The sequence below is a fragment of the Chlorocebus sabaeus genome, chromosome 18 (assembly GCF_047675955.1).
Source record: "Chlorocebus sabaeus isolate Y175 chromosome 18, mChlSab1.0.hap1, whole genome shotgun sequence".
In the NCBI taxonomy this organism is placed as follows: domain Eukaryota; kingdom Metazoa; phylum Chordata; class Mammalia; order Primates; family Cercopithecidae; genus Chlorocebus; species Chlorocebus sabaeus.
The window spans coordinates 10,215,233-10,232,791 of record NC_132921.1 but is presented as its reverse complement, the minus strand read 5'-3'; the positions used below and the strand labels follow the sequence as shown (position 1 = coordinate 10,232,791).

General features: G+C 36.1%; 1 protein-coding gene across 7 annotated transcripts in view; it reads right to left on the bottom strand.

Moving 5' to 3' along the window:
- RTTN (rotatin) overlaps window positions 1–17,559 on the bottom strand; it is a 198,292-nt gene that overhangs the window by 127,545 nt on the left and 53,188 nt on the right. For all 7 annotated transcript variants that reach the window (XM_073006242.1, XM_037987996.2, XM_037987997.2 and 4 more), the window contains 8 exons: window positions 15,882–16,007; window positions 15,250–15,366; window positions 14,169–14,305; window positions 10,593–10,764; window positions 7,258–7,357; window positions 5,043–5,131; window positions 4,546–4,663; window positions 155–251 (listed from right to left, as the gene is read on the bottom strand). In XM_073006242.1, the coding sequence (XP_072862343.1) occupies window positions 155–251; window positions 4,546–4,663; window positions 5,043–5,131; window positions 7,258–7,357; window positions 10,593–10,764; window positions 14,169–14,305; window positions 15,250–15,366; window positions 15,882–16,007 (956 nt within the window). The remainder of the gene's footprint in view (window positions 1–154; window positions 252–4,545; window positions 4,664–5,042; window positions 5,132–7,257; window positions 7,358–10,592; window positions 10,765–14,168; window positions 14,306–15,249; window positions 15,367–15,881; window positions 16,008–17,559) is intronic.

The following is a 17,559-nucleotide window of genomic DNA, read 5'->3' as shown; positions in this document are numbered from 1 at the left end:
TGTTTATTCAAATCAAAATTCATACCACATATGGGTGTAGCATGGACAGCATAAGCTTCATAAACCAGAAATTTCCACGCATTGCTATAAGATTGCATCAGATACCTGAGACAAACAGTTAAGAGTAAAAAACTTGTAAATTATTTTATCTCACCACATATCCATTCTTGATACTTCATCAAATAATAGAAGACAAAATAGTGCTCCAACTTCAGTCACGACAGTACAATCTTCATGAAATATTAAGGAAACTAAATAAAAAGAAGCACAACTTTATGAAATATTTGTATGTCCAGAAAGAACAAACTTCAAATTTAAAATATCTTAATTTGAAGAGAAAAGAAATGCAACATTAACCCAGATAAGGTGACACTAAAACACAAGCTTTCATCTCAAACCTGTGGATGTACAAGAATCACCTGGAGGGCTTGTTAAAACAGTTTCTGATTGGATAGGTTTAGGGTGGAGCCTGTGAATATGAACTTCTAATACGTTCTCAGAGGATGCAGACGCTACCAGTCCAGGAGTGACACTTGTAGATACACTCACTAGACACTGTCTAGTTTTAGGTAGAGAAATGAACTGATACCGCCTCTAGAAGGTTATGCCGAGTCATGGAATTCTAGCTAAAGTTTCCTCACCGAGAGATCTTAATTTACAAGTTTTGCCCTTTACTACAAACATGTGATCATAGAACTTGGATTTGACTTTAATATGTTATCCTTGGGCTGTGTCGTTGTTTTGGTTCCTGTTAATTATGACAAGATGATGGAAAAGGGAAGTGCTCTGAACGGATAGACTTAACACTAGCCCTACTACTTACTACTTAGCTAAGTGCCCTGGTCCGATTCTTTATCATTAAGTATAAGTTCCCACTTCTATAATGATCCCAATGCTACAATTTCTCAATGCTTGAAACATATGAAATTCTAAACAAAGAAGGATGACGTTATCTCACAGGAATAACAAGATAATACACAGTTAGCAAATTCAGGGAAGCAGCAATAAGAAATAAGTTTTGAGAGAAGATATTTTTCCTAACTGCTAGAAAAGAAAATCATCCTTATGTAATTGACATGATTAAAAATAGGAAAAAAAAGTAAAGAAACAGAGAACATGTAAAAATTAACTTATATAAAATAGACATTTCACATCAGGATAAAGAGAATGAACCATAATATTTCCAAATAAATAAGAAATTACAGCAATGCCTTTGCCTGATTTAAAATTTAATTTTTTTAAACAACACTTGAAACACAGGAAAAGTGTTTTCAATCTGGAACTAGAGAAAGTCCTACTTGAAGAGCATGATGAAAAATTGCCCAACTGCCATAACAGAAAAGTTCTATATATTTCCATAAAATATTTAAGTTTAAGGTTAAAAATACAATAATAAATAAATTTAAAGGACAGAAAAGTTGAAAGAAAATATTAATCACATAAAATCAAGCATAAGGATTGTGTCTATCTTATAATTAAAACACCCTATAAGTCACTAAAAAGAAATTAAATACAACACAAAAATAGGTAATCCATAGATTATGAAATTTGAATATATAATATATGAAAAGATAACTTCACTAAAACTAAGAAAACAAAACAATTATATATTTTTACCTCTAAGATTACAAACTTTTAATGAGACATATTCAGTGTTAGCAAAGTTGTAATGAAAATAAGCATTTTTAAACACATTTGGTGAGAGTGATTTGGAAAGGAACTTAACCATTATCTTATAAAATCTCTTTGACGTAGGAATTGCAACACAGAATGCACAAAGATGATCACACAACATGATTACTGTCATGGTGAAAAATCTAAAACAAATACCCAGTAACACAGCAAACTGAAATTCTGAAACACCAATGCAGTTGTTCTTAGGGTTTTTTAAAGAATGTATACTCACATAAAATAATATGGAAGGATACTCAAGTTACATTTCCAGTTGAAAAAAGGAAGCAACACAATACTGTAATATATAGAATGAAAACTACATGTGTGTGTAGAAAAAATCATTCGGAATAATACATTCCTAATCATAACTAGAACAGTCTTCTTTGCGGAAATTGAGAAAGAGAAGAAAATGTAAACTTTCAGAATTTGTATAGTTCTATATTGCCTGAATTTTTACAGTGAGTATGTATAGGTCTGTGATTATTTAAAACAAAAACAAACAAAGGTAAGGAAATTTAGATTCTCTCTCAGTAGCAAAGTAAATAACCCAATAACCATTTTTTGGTTATAACCTTGGCCAAGTTGCTAAATCTCTCTAGACCTCACACTGAGATGGTATAGTAAATGATTTCTAAGTTAATTTCTAACCCTGAAACACAGTATAGAATTCTGTCATAACATAAAGTTTATAATTCAAAGCAGTGTTATCTCAGAAGTTATTTATTCTACTCCTTTGATCCACTATCCATGCTACAGAAATAATCTTCCTAAAACACACACTCCCCTTTTTAACAACCTTAAACGGCTCCTCATTGCTGTTTAATAAGACCCCCCAGGCCCTGCACGAACTGCCCTCCCTGTCTCATTCCATCATTTCCCCTTCACTCCACATTCCCCAAATCCAGCCAGCTCCATCTCAAACACATCAGTCTCTCATACACATAACCATGGCTCCCTCTATCTAGAAGTCAGTCTTGCCTACTTGAACTCCTACTTATTTCTGAAATTCCATCTTAGATGCCACATTCCCGAGAAACAATCTCTGATACTTATCACCAACCAATCTGACCAGCACGTCCTCTGGCACCAGGAATCCCCAACTATAAGTATTATTGTGGTGTACTGTATATTTACTTGTCAACGTCTCCAACTCTACTGTAAGCTCCAAGAGGGTCATTTACCATGCTCAGCAATATAACCCAAGGGCCTAGCACTGCACCTAGCACAAAGCATGTACTTAATAAACGTTTGCTGAGAAATGGATTTTCTTGGTTAAGCAGCTGGTTAAAAATCCATTTTTCGGCCAGGCATGGTGGCTCATGCCTGTAACTCCAGCACTTTGGGAGGCAAAGGTAGGTGGATCACATGAGGTCAAGAGTTCGAGACCAGCTTGGCCAACATGGAGAAACCTAGCCTCTACTAAAAATTCAAAAATTACCCAGGTATAGTGGCAAGCACCTGTAATCCCAGCTACTCGGGAGGCTGAGGCAGGAGAAATGCTTGAACCTGGGAGGCAGAGGTTGCAATGAGCCAAGATCGTGCCACTACACTCCAGCCTGGGCAACAAGAGTGAAACTCTGTCTCAATAAATAAATAAATAAGTAAAATTTTTCCTGAAACTAAATCCATTAATGGGGGATACTATATTCATTCTCAGACTCATTGAAAGTAATTTCCACAAACAGCAATGAAATAGAAAAACTGAAATACTGAAAAGGGTATAGATTATATTGCCTTGGAACATGCTTTTGAATCCAGTAGGTGTTCATAATAAGCTCCATGCTTGAATAATTTAAATGAAAATTATAAATGAAAAGGTAAACTAGGAACTACATTCAAATGAATGAAGTTAATAAGAAGACAATTATTAACAGGATTAAAGAAAACTAAAAATCTATAACTGCTGCTCTTTCAGATGATCAGTCTATACAACAATCCTATAAAAACGTTATAGTCTACTCAAATTGTTATAAGCCTAAACACACTGAATCTGTTTAGAGCTTTACCTGGTTTTACTGCTACTACTTAAATAAACTGCATCTTACTTGGCAAGCAGAAGCCAACAGGAGGAAAAAATGCTAAAATAAAAGGACTATATTGAAATAACGTATTTTGAACATAAATCTCGCTTATCTCCTATATGCCTGATAACAGACAAGATGAAGCACATTCAGATGCTTGGCCTACATGACTCCTGTAGAATATTAAAAAGCAGTGGCCTAAATCTCTAAGAAAGAAAATAGTACCAAATGTTACCAGTCTCCATTGAGAAAAAAAAAACAAAGAAGACAGGCAGGACAAAACAACATGAAATGTGTTCATCTAACACCTTACTAAATTAGGATCAAATTAAAATGGGTTTTTAAAACCACACTTTGTAGAATGTAATAAATTTAGGCTCAGAGTCATTTAGGATGGTCTAGTTTCTACCCACACAGGTTGAGTCTATACTCTTAACACCTGTCAAATGAAATAATCAGACAAAACGTACCAAGATCCAAAGGTACAAGCAAAACAAGAAAGACGAAAGAGATATTGGAAAAAAGGTAGTAATAACAGCAACTGCAACTTTCTCTCTTTATAGGTAATAGTTTACTGTCTGAGCACCAGATGACATCTACATCAAGGTACAAAGAACAATCAGAGGTTTCACCCTTTCTTAGCTCTAGGCTCCACTCAGTAACAAGATTATAAAGCAATTTCCACAAAAATATTAAACATTTTCCACTGTGATTAGTTTTTAGTAGTGTGTTCAGTAATAAATGCTGATGTTCTAATAGTAAAATAAAAAGTAAATGTGACTTACAATTAAAGAAGAAACACTTAAAACTTAAGAACAATCTAATTATTAGCAGATTTTCTTTTATTTACCTCTGAATAACAGGGTCAAAAGAGAAGGCTGTTGTGAGAGGGAAACACGCATGACTGGATCGCCACATAAAACCTTCCTCAAGAGTGTGAGGCATGGTTGTACCAAACATTCTACAACCTGGGCCAGGAGGAAAAACACAGCTATTTTATTTTCACCAATTATCAGGTGAGATCAAACATACCATAATATTATCTTACTCTAAATTTTATGCTTTTTCATCAAATTACCTGAAACTGAAACGTAAATAAATACTAGGAATTACTTTCCACTGAAAGTAAGTTTTGTATATACTTCTGCTTGCCTATCTTATGCAAATTTTAAAATTAGTTTTCCTTTATAGACACTCCACTTTTAGAATTTTAAAAAATGAATGAGATAGGAGGTGTTACTTAGGATTTAAAATCCAAGTACTCATCCAAACTCTGCTCAGTTCAATTTCAGATCTGATTAATAAAAACAGCCTGTAAAACAATGTCTAGATGTACATTAGCCTTACCTTGCCATCTTGACTCACACATTCATTTAAATACTCAATTATTTTGTCAATTAAGCACAACTTTTTCACCACAGCATGCATTTTAATATCTGTAGATAAAAAAAAAGTTACTAAAAGTTAAAGAACTTTTTTTGTAGTTTAAAAAACATATTTTGAAATACTCAGAACTGATATCCACACAACCTTCAAACTATTAAAAACACTTAGACCTGGGTTAACATTGGAGTACAAGACTTTTAACTTTTTACTTTATATACATTTGTCCAATTTGAAAATGTTTAAGTAAAAAGCATATCTTACTTCTGTAACATAAAAAACAAAACTATAAAAAAAGAATTATGGAACTAGTTCAGACTCTGAAAACTACGAGAATTTTAAGTGTATAAATGAATGCTTATATTTATACATGGCAAATTATCTTCTTTATATTATTTCATTGACTCTTCCAAATTTATCACCTTCAAATGTTTATAATTCTCCACAAGCTCATGTGTAAAATATGACTTACAACATGAACATTTTCTTATCAATAAAAAATCTCTAACTTCAAACTATTAATAGCAAATATAAAAGGAACAAGATAATAATACACTACATATTTCTGGAGAACATGAGCTTGTTTTTAATAAGCATATATTCACATATCATGTTTGTAATAAAAAAGTTTTTGTATACACACGAAAAAATTTTATGTATAGATATGCACACCCACACACACAAATGTTACCAGAACCCAAAACTATAATTGCTTATATATTCGTTACAAGTATTTAACAACTTGCAGACAAATTTTCTCCTATATTCTCATTAGGAAACACACACACACACACACACACACACACACACACACAGATATTGAAGGGGTAGCTATCACTGTAATGATCTTTAGCTGTTACCTAAAAAAATATTTTCCATCCATTGCCCCCCAATATAGTGCATACCAAAATTATAAGGCATATTTTTGAAATGTTAACAATATTGAAGGAATTCTCTTTAATGAGTTTTTCTTTTTTTTTTTTTTAAACCAGGGCTTTCCTCATTTTCTAGTCTTATTTTCTGTAGTGTGTGTTACTGTTGTTAAAACTACAAATACGTGGAATATGTTTTTTCAAATTACTCTCTCATCCCAGTTTCCACTAATGTCAAGACAAGAAGTGCTAAACGTAAACATCTTTTTATGTAAACTCAAAGTTTTCATTTCTCATAAATATTAAAGTACATACATCACGTATGGGGAAAAATTCAAAACTAACCCAAAGAAGAAAAACCTATGGAATAACAACACTACAAACAAAGCTAACGGTGTATTACACTAGTTGTTTTTAAAAATAAACATTTATACACTGTGGAATACTATGTAGTCATTAAAAAGGATGAGTTCATGTCCTTTGCAGGCACATGGATGAAGCTGGAAATCATCATTCTCTGCAAACTATCACGAAGACAGAAAACCAAACACCACATGTTCTCACTCTATAGGTGGGAATTGAACAATGAAATCACTTGGACACAGGGCGGGGAACATCACACTCCCGGGCCTGTCTCGGGGATGGGGGTTGGGGAGGGATAGCATTAGGAGAAAAACCTAATGTAAATGATGAGTTGATGAGTGCAGCAAACCAACATGGCACATGTATACCGATGTATCAAACCTGCACATTGTGCACATGTACCCTAGAACTTAAAGTATAATTTAAAAAATTTTTAAAAAAAAACGTTTAAAGAAAAGGCATAGCTACAGTGTATTATTTTTATTTTACCTACCACAAAAGTATTATTTAATTAAATTCCCTAAGCAAGATGGTACAAATCAAAAATATGATGCATGCACTCAGTAAACTGAGGAAGGAACACGCACTTCACTATTGGAAATATACTAATATTTTAGAAAGAAGATAATTCTATCGAATGGCATTTTACAGGCCAAATAATAAGGGGTTAGCAAACTTTTTCTGTAAAGAACCAGGGAGTAAGCATGTTGCTGGGTTTTGTTAGACAGACACATATGGTCTCTTGCACATTCTTTGCTTTTGGTTTGGTTTTGTTAACAACTCTAAAGATGCAAAAGCCATTCTTGAGGGCTGTCAAAAAAAAAAAAAGGCCACAGGCTGGGTCTGGCCCATAAACCATAGTTGCCAACTCCTGCCAGTACCACACAGCAATCTAAAATTCTATTATCAGCAGTACAGCAATCATTTTCCTTAAGATGCATTACCTTGCATAATCACAGCTAACTGTTCGGCAGCTGACTTTCTCAAAACAAGATCAACATCATCTGAGGTGAAGATTTCATACACCTTTTCAACAGTCTCCGACTACAAACCAAAAAAAAAAAAAAAAAACCCAAAATTACATTTTTCTGCTTCCAATTCTCGAATAAGATTTTACAGTTTGTGCCCTATGAAAAAAAGCTCAAAAAATCAACTTATTTAAATAACCAATGTATTTACATGTAAATTCACACAATGCTGGGTTGAGTAAGTAGTTCTGTATTCAGATCTTCGAGGAATTGCCACACTGCTTTTCACAATGGTTGAACTAATTTACACTCTCATCAACAGTGTGTAAGTATTCCCTTTTCTCCACAACCTCACCAGTATCTGCTATTTTTTGACTTTTAATAATAGCCATTTTGGCCGGGCGCGATGACTCATGTCTATAATCCCAGCACTCTGGGAAGCTGAGGTGGGCAGATCATCTGAGGTCAGGAGTTCGAGACAAGTTTGGCTAACATGGTGAAACCCCATCTCCACTAAAAATACAAAAGGCCAACATGGTAAAACTCCGTCTCTACTAAAAATACAAAAATTAGCTGGGCATGGTGGTACACACCTGTAATTCCAGCTACTCGGGAGGCTGAGACAGGAGAATAGTTTGAACCCAGGAGGCGGAGGTGGCAGTGATCCAAGATCGCACCAATGCACTCCAGCCTGGGCAACAAGAGCGAAACTCCGTCTCACCAAAAAAAAAAAAAAAAAAAAAAAAAAAATAGCCATTCTGACTGGTGTGAGATGGTCCGTCATAGCAGCTTTGACTTGCATTTCTCTACTGATCAGTGATATTGAGCTCTTTTCCATATGCCTTTTGGCCACAGGTATGTCTTCTTCTGAAAAATGTCTGTTCTGTCCTTTATCCACTTTTTAATGGAATTGTTTGCTTTTTTCTTGTAAATTTGTTTAAGTTCCTTATGGATGTTGGATACCCAAAGAAATACAAATCATTCTACCATAAAGACGCATGTATGTGTATGTTCACTGCAGCACTATTCACAATAGCAAACACACAGAATCAACTTACATGCCCATCAGTGGCAGATTGGATAAAGAAAATGTGGTACATATATACCATAGAGTACTATGCAACCTTAAAAAAGAAGGAGATCATGTCTTTTGAGGGAACATGGATGAAGCCGGAGGCCACTATCCTTAGCAAAAAAACACAAGAACATAAAACCAAATACTGCATGTTCTCATTTATATGCGGGAGCTAAATAATGAAAACACAAGGACACAAAGAGGGGAACAATGGAGACTGGGGCCTACCTGAGGATGGCGGATAGTTGGTGGGAGAGGATCTGAAAAATAACTATTGGGTACTAGGCTTAGTACCAGAGTGATGAAATAATCTGTACAACAAACCCCATGACACAAGTTTACCTATATAACAAACTTGCTCATGTACCCCGAACCTGAAATAAAAGCTTAAAATAAATACATAAATAAACAAAATTTGCAACAATGATGCAGTAGGTTAGGAAGGAACTTAAGATCTAAAATAAAGAGTCATCAGGTTAAACAAGTTTTCTTTTTTTTTTTTTTTGGAGACAGGGTCTCACTCTGGTCACCCAGGCTGGAGTGAAGTGGTGCAATCTCAGTTCACTGCAGCCTCGACTTCCTGGGCTCAAGCGATTCTCCTACCTCAGCCTCCCAAGTTGCTGGGACTACAGGCATGGACCACCAAACCCAGCTAATTTTTTTGTATTTTTAGTAGAGAAAGGGTTTCACCATATCACCTAGGCTGGGCTCAAGTGGTCCACCCATCTCAGCCTCCCATGGTACTGGGATTACAGGCATGAGCCACTGTGCCCGGCCCCTCTCTTCTTAATATACATTTTTGCTAGGAAGTTATTCATAACCCAATAATCCATTAGCAACCTTATAAAGGTAACAGAAAACATCCATGTTCCCTAACATCTTTATAGGTAGTACCAGGCTAACCTGAGAAAAGCGACCCAGACCTATGACTCAAGATTTCTCTGTTGCTCCCAGAAGCCACCAGCTGGTATTCCCATGGACCTCTCCATTCTTTCTCTTAGAAGACCCCAGAGCGAACAGCACTCTGGGATTTGCTGTCCAGCACCCCTTCAAAGCTACCCCAGACAAGTCCCTTACTGTCACTTCATGCTAGAACAGTGTGAGGTGGCAAAACCAGCATCAGGAAAAAGGGACAAGAAAGTAACAAAGATGAAGCTCCTTTCTCCCACTCACTGCTATCTTCCAGTCCTAACATGGATTCACAGAAGACGTGTCAGAAAGGCCCCTCCCCACCTTTCTCCACACATCAGGACACAGGAGTGACTACCAATGGCTTGGTACTCAGGGAAGTCCCAACCAGACCTGGTATGTGGCCAGTGGAAGACTCTCCAATCCTCCTCCCAGCACTGTCATACAGCCCTAAACATTCAGTTTAGAGGAACATAATGTGTTTCCCCATTAAAAAGCAAACAAACAAACAAACCTACTGTATTACAAGTGGCTCTACCATACTACTACAGGCCTTGGCGAGTTAGTCTAAAATAAAACAGACAGATTGCAAACTTGAAGTGAAATGAGAAAGTACCAAACACAGGAATGAATCCATGAAAACAGTGGACTAGTGGACAGCTTTCTTTATAGAATTCTGCATCAGTCCAGCATGCTATAGGTACAGTCCTAGCTAAAGACAGGGAAATGTATTTACAGCTTCTGCCCATCATTCCCCTTCCCACCTGAGCTCGACCTTCTGTCAGATCAGTGGCAGCATTCGATTCTCATAGGAGTGCAAACCATATTGTGAACTAGGTGTGTGAGGGATCTCGGTTGTCTGCTCCTTACGAGAATCTAACTAACGTCTGATGATCTGTCGCTGTCTCCCATCACCCCCACATGGGACTGTCTAGTTGCAGGAAAACAAGTTCAGAGCTCCCACTGATTCTACATTATGGTGAGCTATACAATTATTTCATTGTATATTACAGTGTAATAATAATAGAAATAAAGTACACAATAAATATAATGCCCTTGAATCATCCCAAAACAATACTCCTGCCCCGATCCATGGAAAGATCGTCCTGTGAAACTGGTCCCTAGTGCCAAAAAGGTTGGGACCACTGCAATGAATCAACATATCCAGAAGCCAGATACAGCCAGAACACAATTTCAAACCAGCCTTGAATCCCCACACTTCTCTCCCTCCCCAGGACATACACAAACTGAAGAATGTCACATAAAATACAAGATATAAAAATGTATCAAATTACCACCCAGTAATAAACTCAAAATTTATAGTCACCTTAATAACCAGCTCTCTTCTGTCATCCAGTTTGAGTTCGATAGGTTTCTTCACAATGAATAAATTCGTAACTCTGGAGAGAACTCTGGCGTCTATCAGAGGACGCTTTGTGTCAGCCCCTTCTTCACTGGTAAGATGGAACGCTAAAAGTTTTAACGCTTGTGAGCGGACCCTAAGAACACAAAGTACTGAAGTCGAACTTTCGTGATATACAAATGTCTATCGTAAAAGGGCTTGTAATTACAAGTAATTATATATCAACAAAGTACAATAAGTAGTCACAATCATACTGCCATTACTAGTAATAATTTACTTATAAAAAATCTTGGATATGTAACTATAATGATTTATTCAAGTTATAAAATAAACATCAGAAACAAAAAATAATAACTACAAATAAGACAGACTCACTTATTGAGTAAACTTCAATAAGTACATCTGGGAATTAAATCTATAACTCCTGTCTTCAAATCTAGTGATCTATTCTCAACCATAAAAAGTATCACAGACTGCCGACCAGAGTCCAAACGTTAAGATGAACCCTCAGGAGAGCAATGACGTTCATAACGGAAGTGTGATAACACTACAATGTATCAAAATCTTCCTACATCAGGGGTCAAACAGATTCCTGTCAAAAATGAAAATACAAATACCTTTTCCTTATCTGGAAGGGACTAGGAATAAGTTCAGCTGAGTGGCAAAGTGGGAGACTTTTCAAGAAAAGTTTAAATACTGTATGCCACTGAACAATGTAATAGAGAAAGAGAAAAACCACCGAGAGGACAAAGGTCACTGAGGCGGCAGAGACTGAGACAACCATGTATCCGTCACTCCTCTGAGAGGTTCTTGAACTACCTGGAAACTGGACAAATTTTAAGCAACAATACAAGTTGCCAGGTTTTCAGAACTACCTATAAGACAACAATTAAAACACGTATCATTAGAGTGGCCCTGCTACTCCAGACGAGAGCAGGCTGCCTTCTGGATGTAGGCCTGCCACCCTGAGCCCCTGCATCATAACTTTTATCTCACTTTATGACAACTAATAATAAAGAATAATTGCTAATAAGAGCTATATTCCCAGTTACACGCTAAATGCTGAAAGGGCAGGGCCCACATCTGTGTTGTGTGCTGCTACCTTTCCACAGCTCATAGATACATAGTAAGACACCCAATAAATACTTCCTGAATCTAACACAAAGTAGATATTTACTGCAATATTGTTAACTGATATCATCTCCAGAGGACTAATAAGTCAGGCAAACTTTCTCCCTCTCCATTTCCTGAGTTACCTCAAGAGAGCTTAGAAAGGCTAAACATCTACCTAATAGTTTTCCTTTGTTCCTTACATTCTAAGTCAATGATATCTATATTCACATCTGGGGTTGTCAGTTGAGAGACAGGTATCACCCCTAGTAAAGGTGGCTAGAGATGAGATATGTAAAGCATGTATTTATGCATCTTGTTCTCTGGTATATTGATACATTTTTATATCTTGTATTTTATGTGACATTCTTCAGTTTGTGTATGTCCTGGGGAGGGAGAGAAGTGTGGGGATTCAAGGCTGGTTTGAAATTGTGTTCTGGCTGTATCTGGCTTCTGGATATGTTGATTCATTGCAGTGGTCCCAACCTTTTTGGCACTAGGGACCAGTTTCACAGGACAATCTTTCCATGGATCAGGGCAGGAGTATTGTTTTGGGATGATTCAAGTGCATTACATTTATTGTGTACTTTATTTCTATTATTATTACACTGTAATATACAATGAAATAATTGTATAGCTCACCATAATGTAGAATCAGTGGGAGCTCTGAGGATGCCAGAATTCGGTTATTCCTATACATGTATATAATTCTTTAATACTTTTGAGTACAGTCATGCACTGCATAACAATGTTACAGTCAACAGTGGATCAATAACAGCGGTCTCATAGGATTATATTACTATATTTTTCTAAACCTTTTCTATGTTTAGATACACAAATGCCACTGTGTTACAACTGCCTACGGTGTTCAGTACAGTAGCATGCTGTACAGGTTTGCAGCCTAGAAGCAATAGGCTATATGATATAGCTTAGGTATGCATGTAGTAAGTTATTATTACTTAGTTTTGTGTACGGTACGTTCTATGATGTTCACACAAGGACAGAATCACCTAACAAAGCATTTCTCGGGATGCATCTACGTCATTAAGCAACGCATGACTGTGCATTTATGTATAAGGTACTCTATGAAGTTCTAAGAATACAAGAGTAGCCAGTGGACAGGGTTCCTGTCTTCATGGAGTTTATGGATGGGTTGGTGGGATGGGGCAGAATTAATACAATAAGGAAAACAAATAGGTCATTTGAATTGTTTTAAGTTCTGTATAACAGAGAATTATCTTATCCAAAGAAAGATCTGGCCTTGCCTTGCGCTATACTCCTGGGGATGTCCTACCTTAGAATGTCTTTATTAACCTAAGGACCTTGAGCCCCTCGAAAAGCAAACAAGAAATGACCCCTATTGTGTTAATTCTCCAAACTGGGGGTTTGTTCAAGTCAAGAGTACCACACTAGCACGTTAATTAACAGGGAAGAGCCTTTCTGCATGTGTAGAAGACAACCCCTGATAACACAAGCACATTAACTCCCTCTGCCCTACTTCTTCCAGTATCACCCATAACACTACTCTCTACACTGCAGAGACATTTTAAAGACTCTATAATTTTCCTTCTTCCATTCTCTTAATGGTTTAGTTAACTGCCACCTACTTCCTTATTTTTTAGTCCAATGATCTGTCTATAAATAAGCTGCTGTATTTTCCTGATGTAAGCTTTGGGAAACACAAATTATCCATTGTCAGAAGAATGTCTGTCCATTCTTCCTAGCCTTTTCAACCAACTATTCCTCTTTAGCCCTGCTTATCCATCTCGACTTTAAGCATTTTTTTCTTTTTTCAGTAAGGGAAAATCTAACCACTGTTACCTAAAAATAATAATAGAAAAGATACATGTTGCAATGACAGAGAAGGAAAAAAAAACAGTATCATTCTCCTTCTTTTCATTAATTAAAACAATGCTTATATTAATGGCGGTCAAAGAAAAGATACATTTTCAGTTTCCCAAGTAAGAACACAGCTATATGGGATTAAAATATCTACATAACTCTGGTATATGAGACAACTGGCCTACTACACTTACAAAAAACTTGATATTCAGAACAGATGTTTACAAAAGGATCACTCTGGGAGGCTAACAATTTCTAAAGAGAAGATGGGAAAGCACTATAATTTTTACCATCTATTTATCTCCATGGCTCTCCAACTTGCCTAGGGCACTACTGAGCAGCACTTAGTAGCAGTCCTATAACATAGGCTGATCTGGCAAGGAATAACTTGGCTGTAAAATGGATGAAAGTCAGCAAGTACAAAGAAGACCTTGTATCTGCTTAGTTTCATGCATTAGTTTCCTCTAGTAATGGAGTACCACCCTCCTTAAAAATTATTTAGTTTTGTTTCAAATTATATATAGTTACTATACTTTCTTAGCATGTTTCCATTAATCTTTAATGTTCACAAGATTATGTTGTACTCACGATGGCTTTTTCACTAGCAAAAGTCGCAGCATGGATTTTAATCGGGTAGTACACGGAAGAATCTCTTCTGTGTCAGAACTTGCTTTGCTTAGAAGGAGAATGCAGTTACCCAAAGGATCTTCTGTGTCAGCATAGCCCTAATAGATTTGTTTTTAAAGAGAAATTATTGTCTAATTATATACACAACTTTTCAACTTGAAAATAAGAATTGTATTGTCCTATCAGCAACTCATAAATGTCTTTCCATTCAGTTGAATAAAATAGTTATTTTTTAAAATAACCTCTATGAGCTAAGGAGCCTAAATAAAACTGTATTTAAAAGAAAATACACATACATACAGGAGAACTTCAGGAAAACATGCCAACCTTCTTGACACTTGCTGATCTTTCTATTTTCTAAGATTCTAACAGCGGCACCTCTCCTCAGTGAAGCACCTCGCAGATCCTCAGCCCATCCCCACCCTAAGACGACGGAGTGCTCTAAAGGCTACACGCATGGAATAGGACCCTGTGAGTCTCAAGGCACAAGGTCCAGGCTCTCTCTTCTAAAAGAGGACTGTGCTTATGATGGCACTTCTGAACTCCACCTTTTCATCCAAAAGAGACAGAAACCTGACTCCTTTAATGTCCAGAAGGATTGCTTTAAAAAAAAAAAAAAAAAAAAAAAGCTGTTTCCAGGAGCATGTTAAATAAGGTATCAATCTAATCATATATATGCATGGATAGAATTCATGAGGCAAGTTAGTTGTTATGTAAAGTCTGCTTAAAAAGCAGTTAGCTCTGCCTAAAGGCCTTTATATAAGGTTGAGTTCTATTTTTCACAGTCAATGCTGTGAATGCACCTCACTTTTTAACCTCCCACCCAGATATATAAAATATATACAGACAAATTGGCTATCCTTGTTTAACTTTCTGCCAGAAACAAGACAGCCACCCACTTGCTGTTCACTTATCCCCAGCGCCTTCACAGCTTCTCTTCATTTCTCTCACAACATGACAGTTTTGCTGTTTGCATGAGTTTAAATCAATGACACCCAGCCAAAGATAAATGGTATCATAAAAAGTGAATTTCACAGAATACCTGTAGTATTGGAATGACAGGACAGAGAGACTCAATAAACTTGTTCCAGGTCAGGGCTGTCATCATCAATCGTCCCTGAAGCAGGTATAACAGAATGGCCTTGGCAGCAGTGTTCACCTGCTCAACAACACAGACGCAACAAACCAGTCAAATGAGATGTCCTGCTAGGTCACCTGACACACCTGTAACATTTTATAACATCTGGAAAGATGCTATAATTAACATCTCTTTCAAATGTTCGTATTTCCATAGCATCATCTTACAATCTGTTCTGTTTTTCTTCCTTAATGATTTCTACTTTCTTACCTTAATGTACATTTGTCCCTTGAGTAAAAATTTCCCTAACTGAAATAATCTGCTTACTAACTGTACTGCATAGTTCTCTACATCTTAGATGAAAAATGTAAGTAAACTGATCTGATTTTTTGAAATCATGTGTGTCCTGTATTTTTATTGCCACATTTTATGTAACATTTATTTTTATTTAAATAACACTTCGAGTGAACCAATGTACCAAAGACAGGTTTCTTTTCAGTTTCTCACCATGCTGTCTAAACTATATTAGCATATCACCTTGATTTAGCTGAGTATCTAAATTACAGTAGTACTTTCACTTATTTTTAACGTCATACCTCACTTTTGGGGTCTTGAATGCCAAATACAGAGATTTCATACAGAACTTTTGGATGAAGTAGAAAATGAATTCCATTGCAAAGTGAAGACACAGATTTAGTGACATTATGGACACCTAAACATTCCTGTAAAATAATATTAAAAAGTATTTTTAAATTAGCAACACTGATTTTCCCAAAAGATCCATCTTTCTTCCGTTTACAATCCAATTTCTATTTTCGTTTTTACTTCATTGAAACTTTTTTTTAACAATAGAGAATGAAAAAGATTCTCCTAACAGTTTCTTAGTTTGTATGAGATACATATTATGTTACTTTCTGCCAACAAGCATAATCATGATAAATGAAGTAAACAAACGGCTGAGACAACTATAATCTCTTAAAGTTATTCATCATGATAGATGCAAAGGACATAAACACAGTAAGAAACTTATCCTAAGGTATTTGCATTTTACTTACAAAGGTTGGGAAAGAAAAATTCAACATGAAAGGACTTCAAGGACTTCAAGTTATGGGAGACATAACTTTATATACTATATATATTTATATTCTATATATAGAATATATATTTTATACATTTTATAGACAATATACATTTTATATATAATTTATATACTATATATTTGTATTCTATATATATGATATATATATGATTATATAAAGTTATCCTCAATACAGCTATGTACCTAAAATACAATTACTTGGAAGCATTACTTAGAGTAACCATCAGAAATTTTTTTCTCAATATGTGATGGAGAATAATATTTTGTTAGCAGCTATTTAAGGTGAGAGGGGGAAAAAACTACTTGAAATACTAATAGAATTTAAATACAATATAGAAGGTAAAAATACAATAACGAGTTACATGAATACTACTTTTATTCATTCTGCAAATTTCTACTTCCTATTACCAACAATTCAAAGGCCGAAAAGTTACATACATACACTCATATATGCATCTGCATACATTATTTTTCTTTCAACTATTAACTTCATGCCACAGACAGCGACTTTGTATTACAAGCTTTTCAAAGATCTAAAGCCTCAGCCCTAAAGTTTAGCAACAGCTGTCAGTTACTTCCTTAAGACACTTACCTACCATCTAAACTGTGACTATCCCCTTCTGAAATCAAGATTTACTCCCTAAAATTGTCTTATTTTTCTCCAGCGCCTTTATTTTTCTTCACATGATTATTCAAATCACCGTATGACACATTGTAATGTGTCTCTGGCCCTGGCTTCCCCCTCTTGATAACAATTCATTTTTCAGCTCTCCTTCCCACCACAAGTCCTCACAAGAGTTCGCTGTCCTCAGTCAGTACTTCCTCATTTGTCAGGTCCTCTTCAATGCACATCAGCAGGACTTAGGTTCCTACCATTCCACAGGAGCTTCTTGTTGAAGACACCAATGACCTCAGTGATGCCAAATCCAACGTGTTCATCTCTGTTCTCATCTGACTCTTCCTTCTCACCTCTGTCTCCACTCCTGGCTCCCTCTGTTCCCAACTTCTAACTGGTTAGATCCTAGACAGCCTTCTCTTCCCTAGTCTCTCAGTAGTTGATCCTATCAAGGCTTGTGGCTTTAATATCGTCTCTACGCTGGATGACTGAAAATTTTATACCTAATCTGGGCTCCACATGCCAAAGGTAGTGTGGTGCAATGCTTAAGAATGTGGGC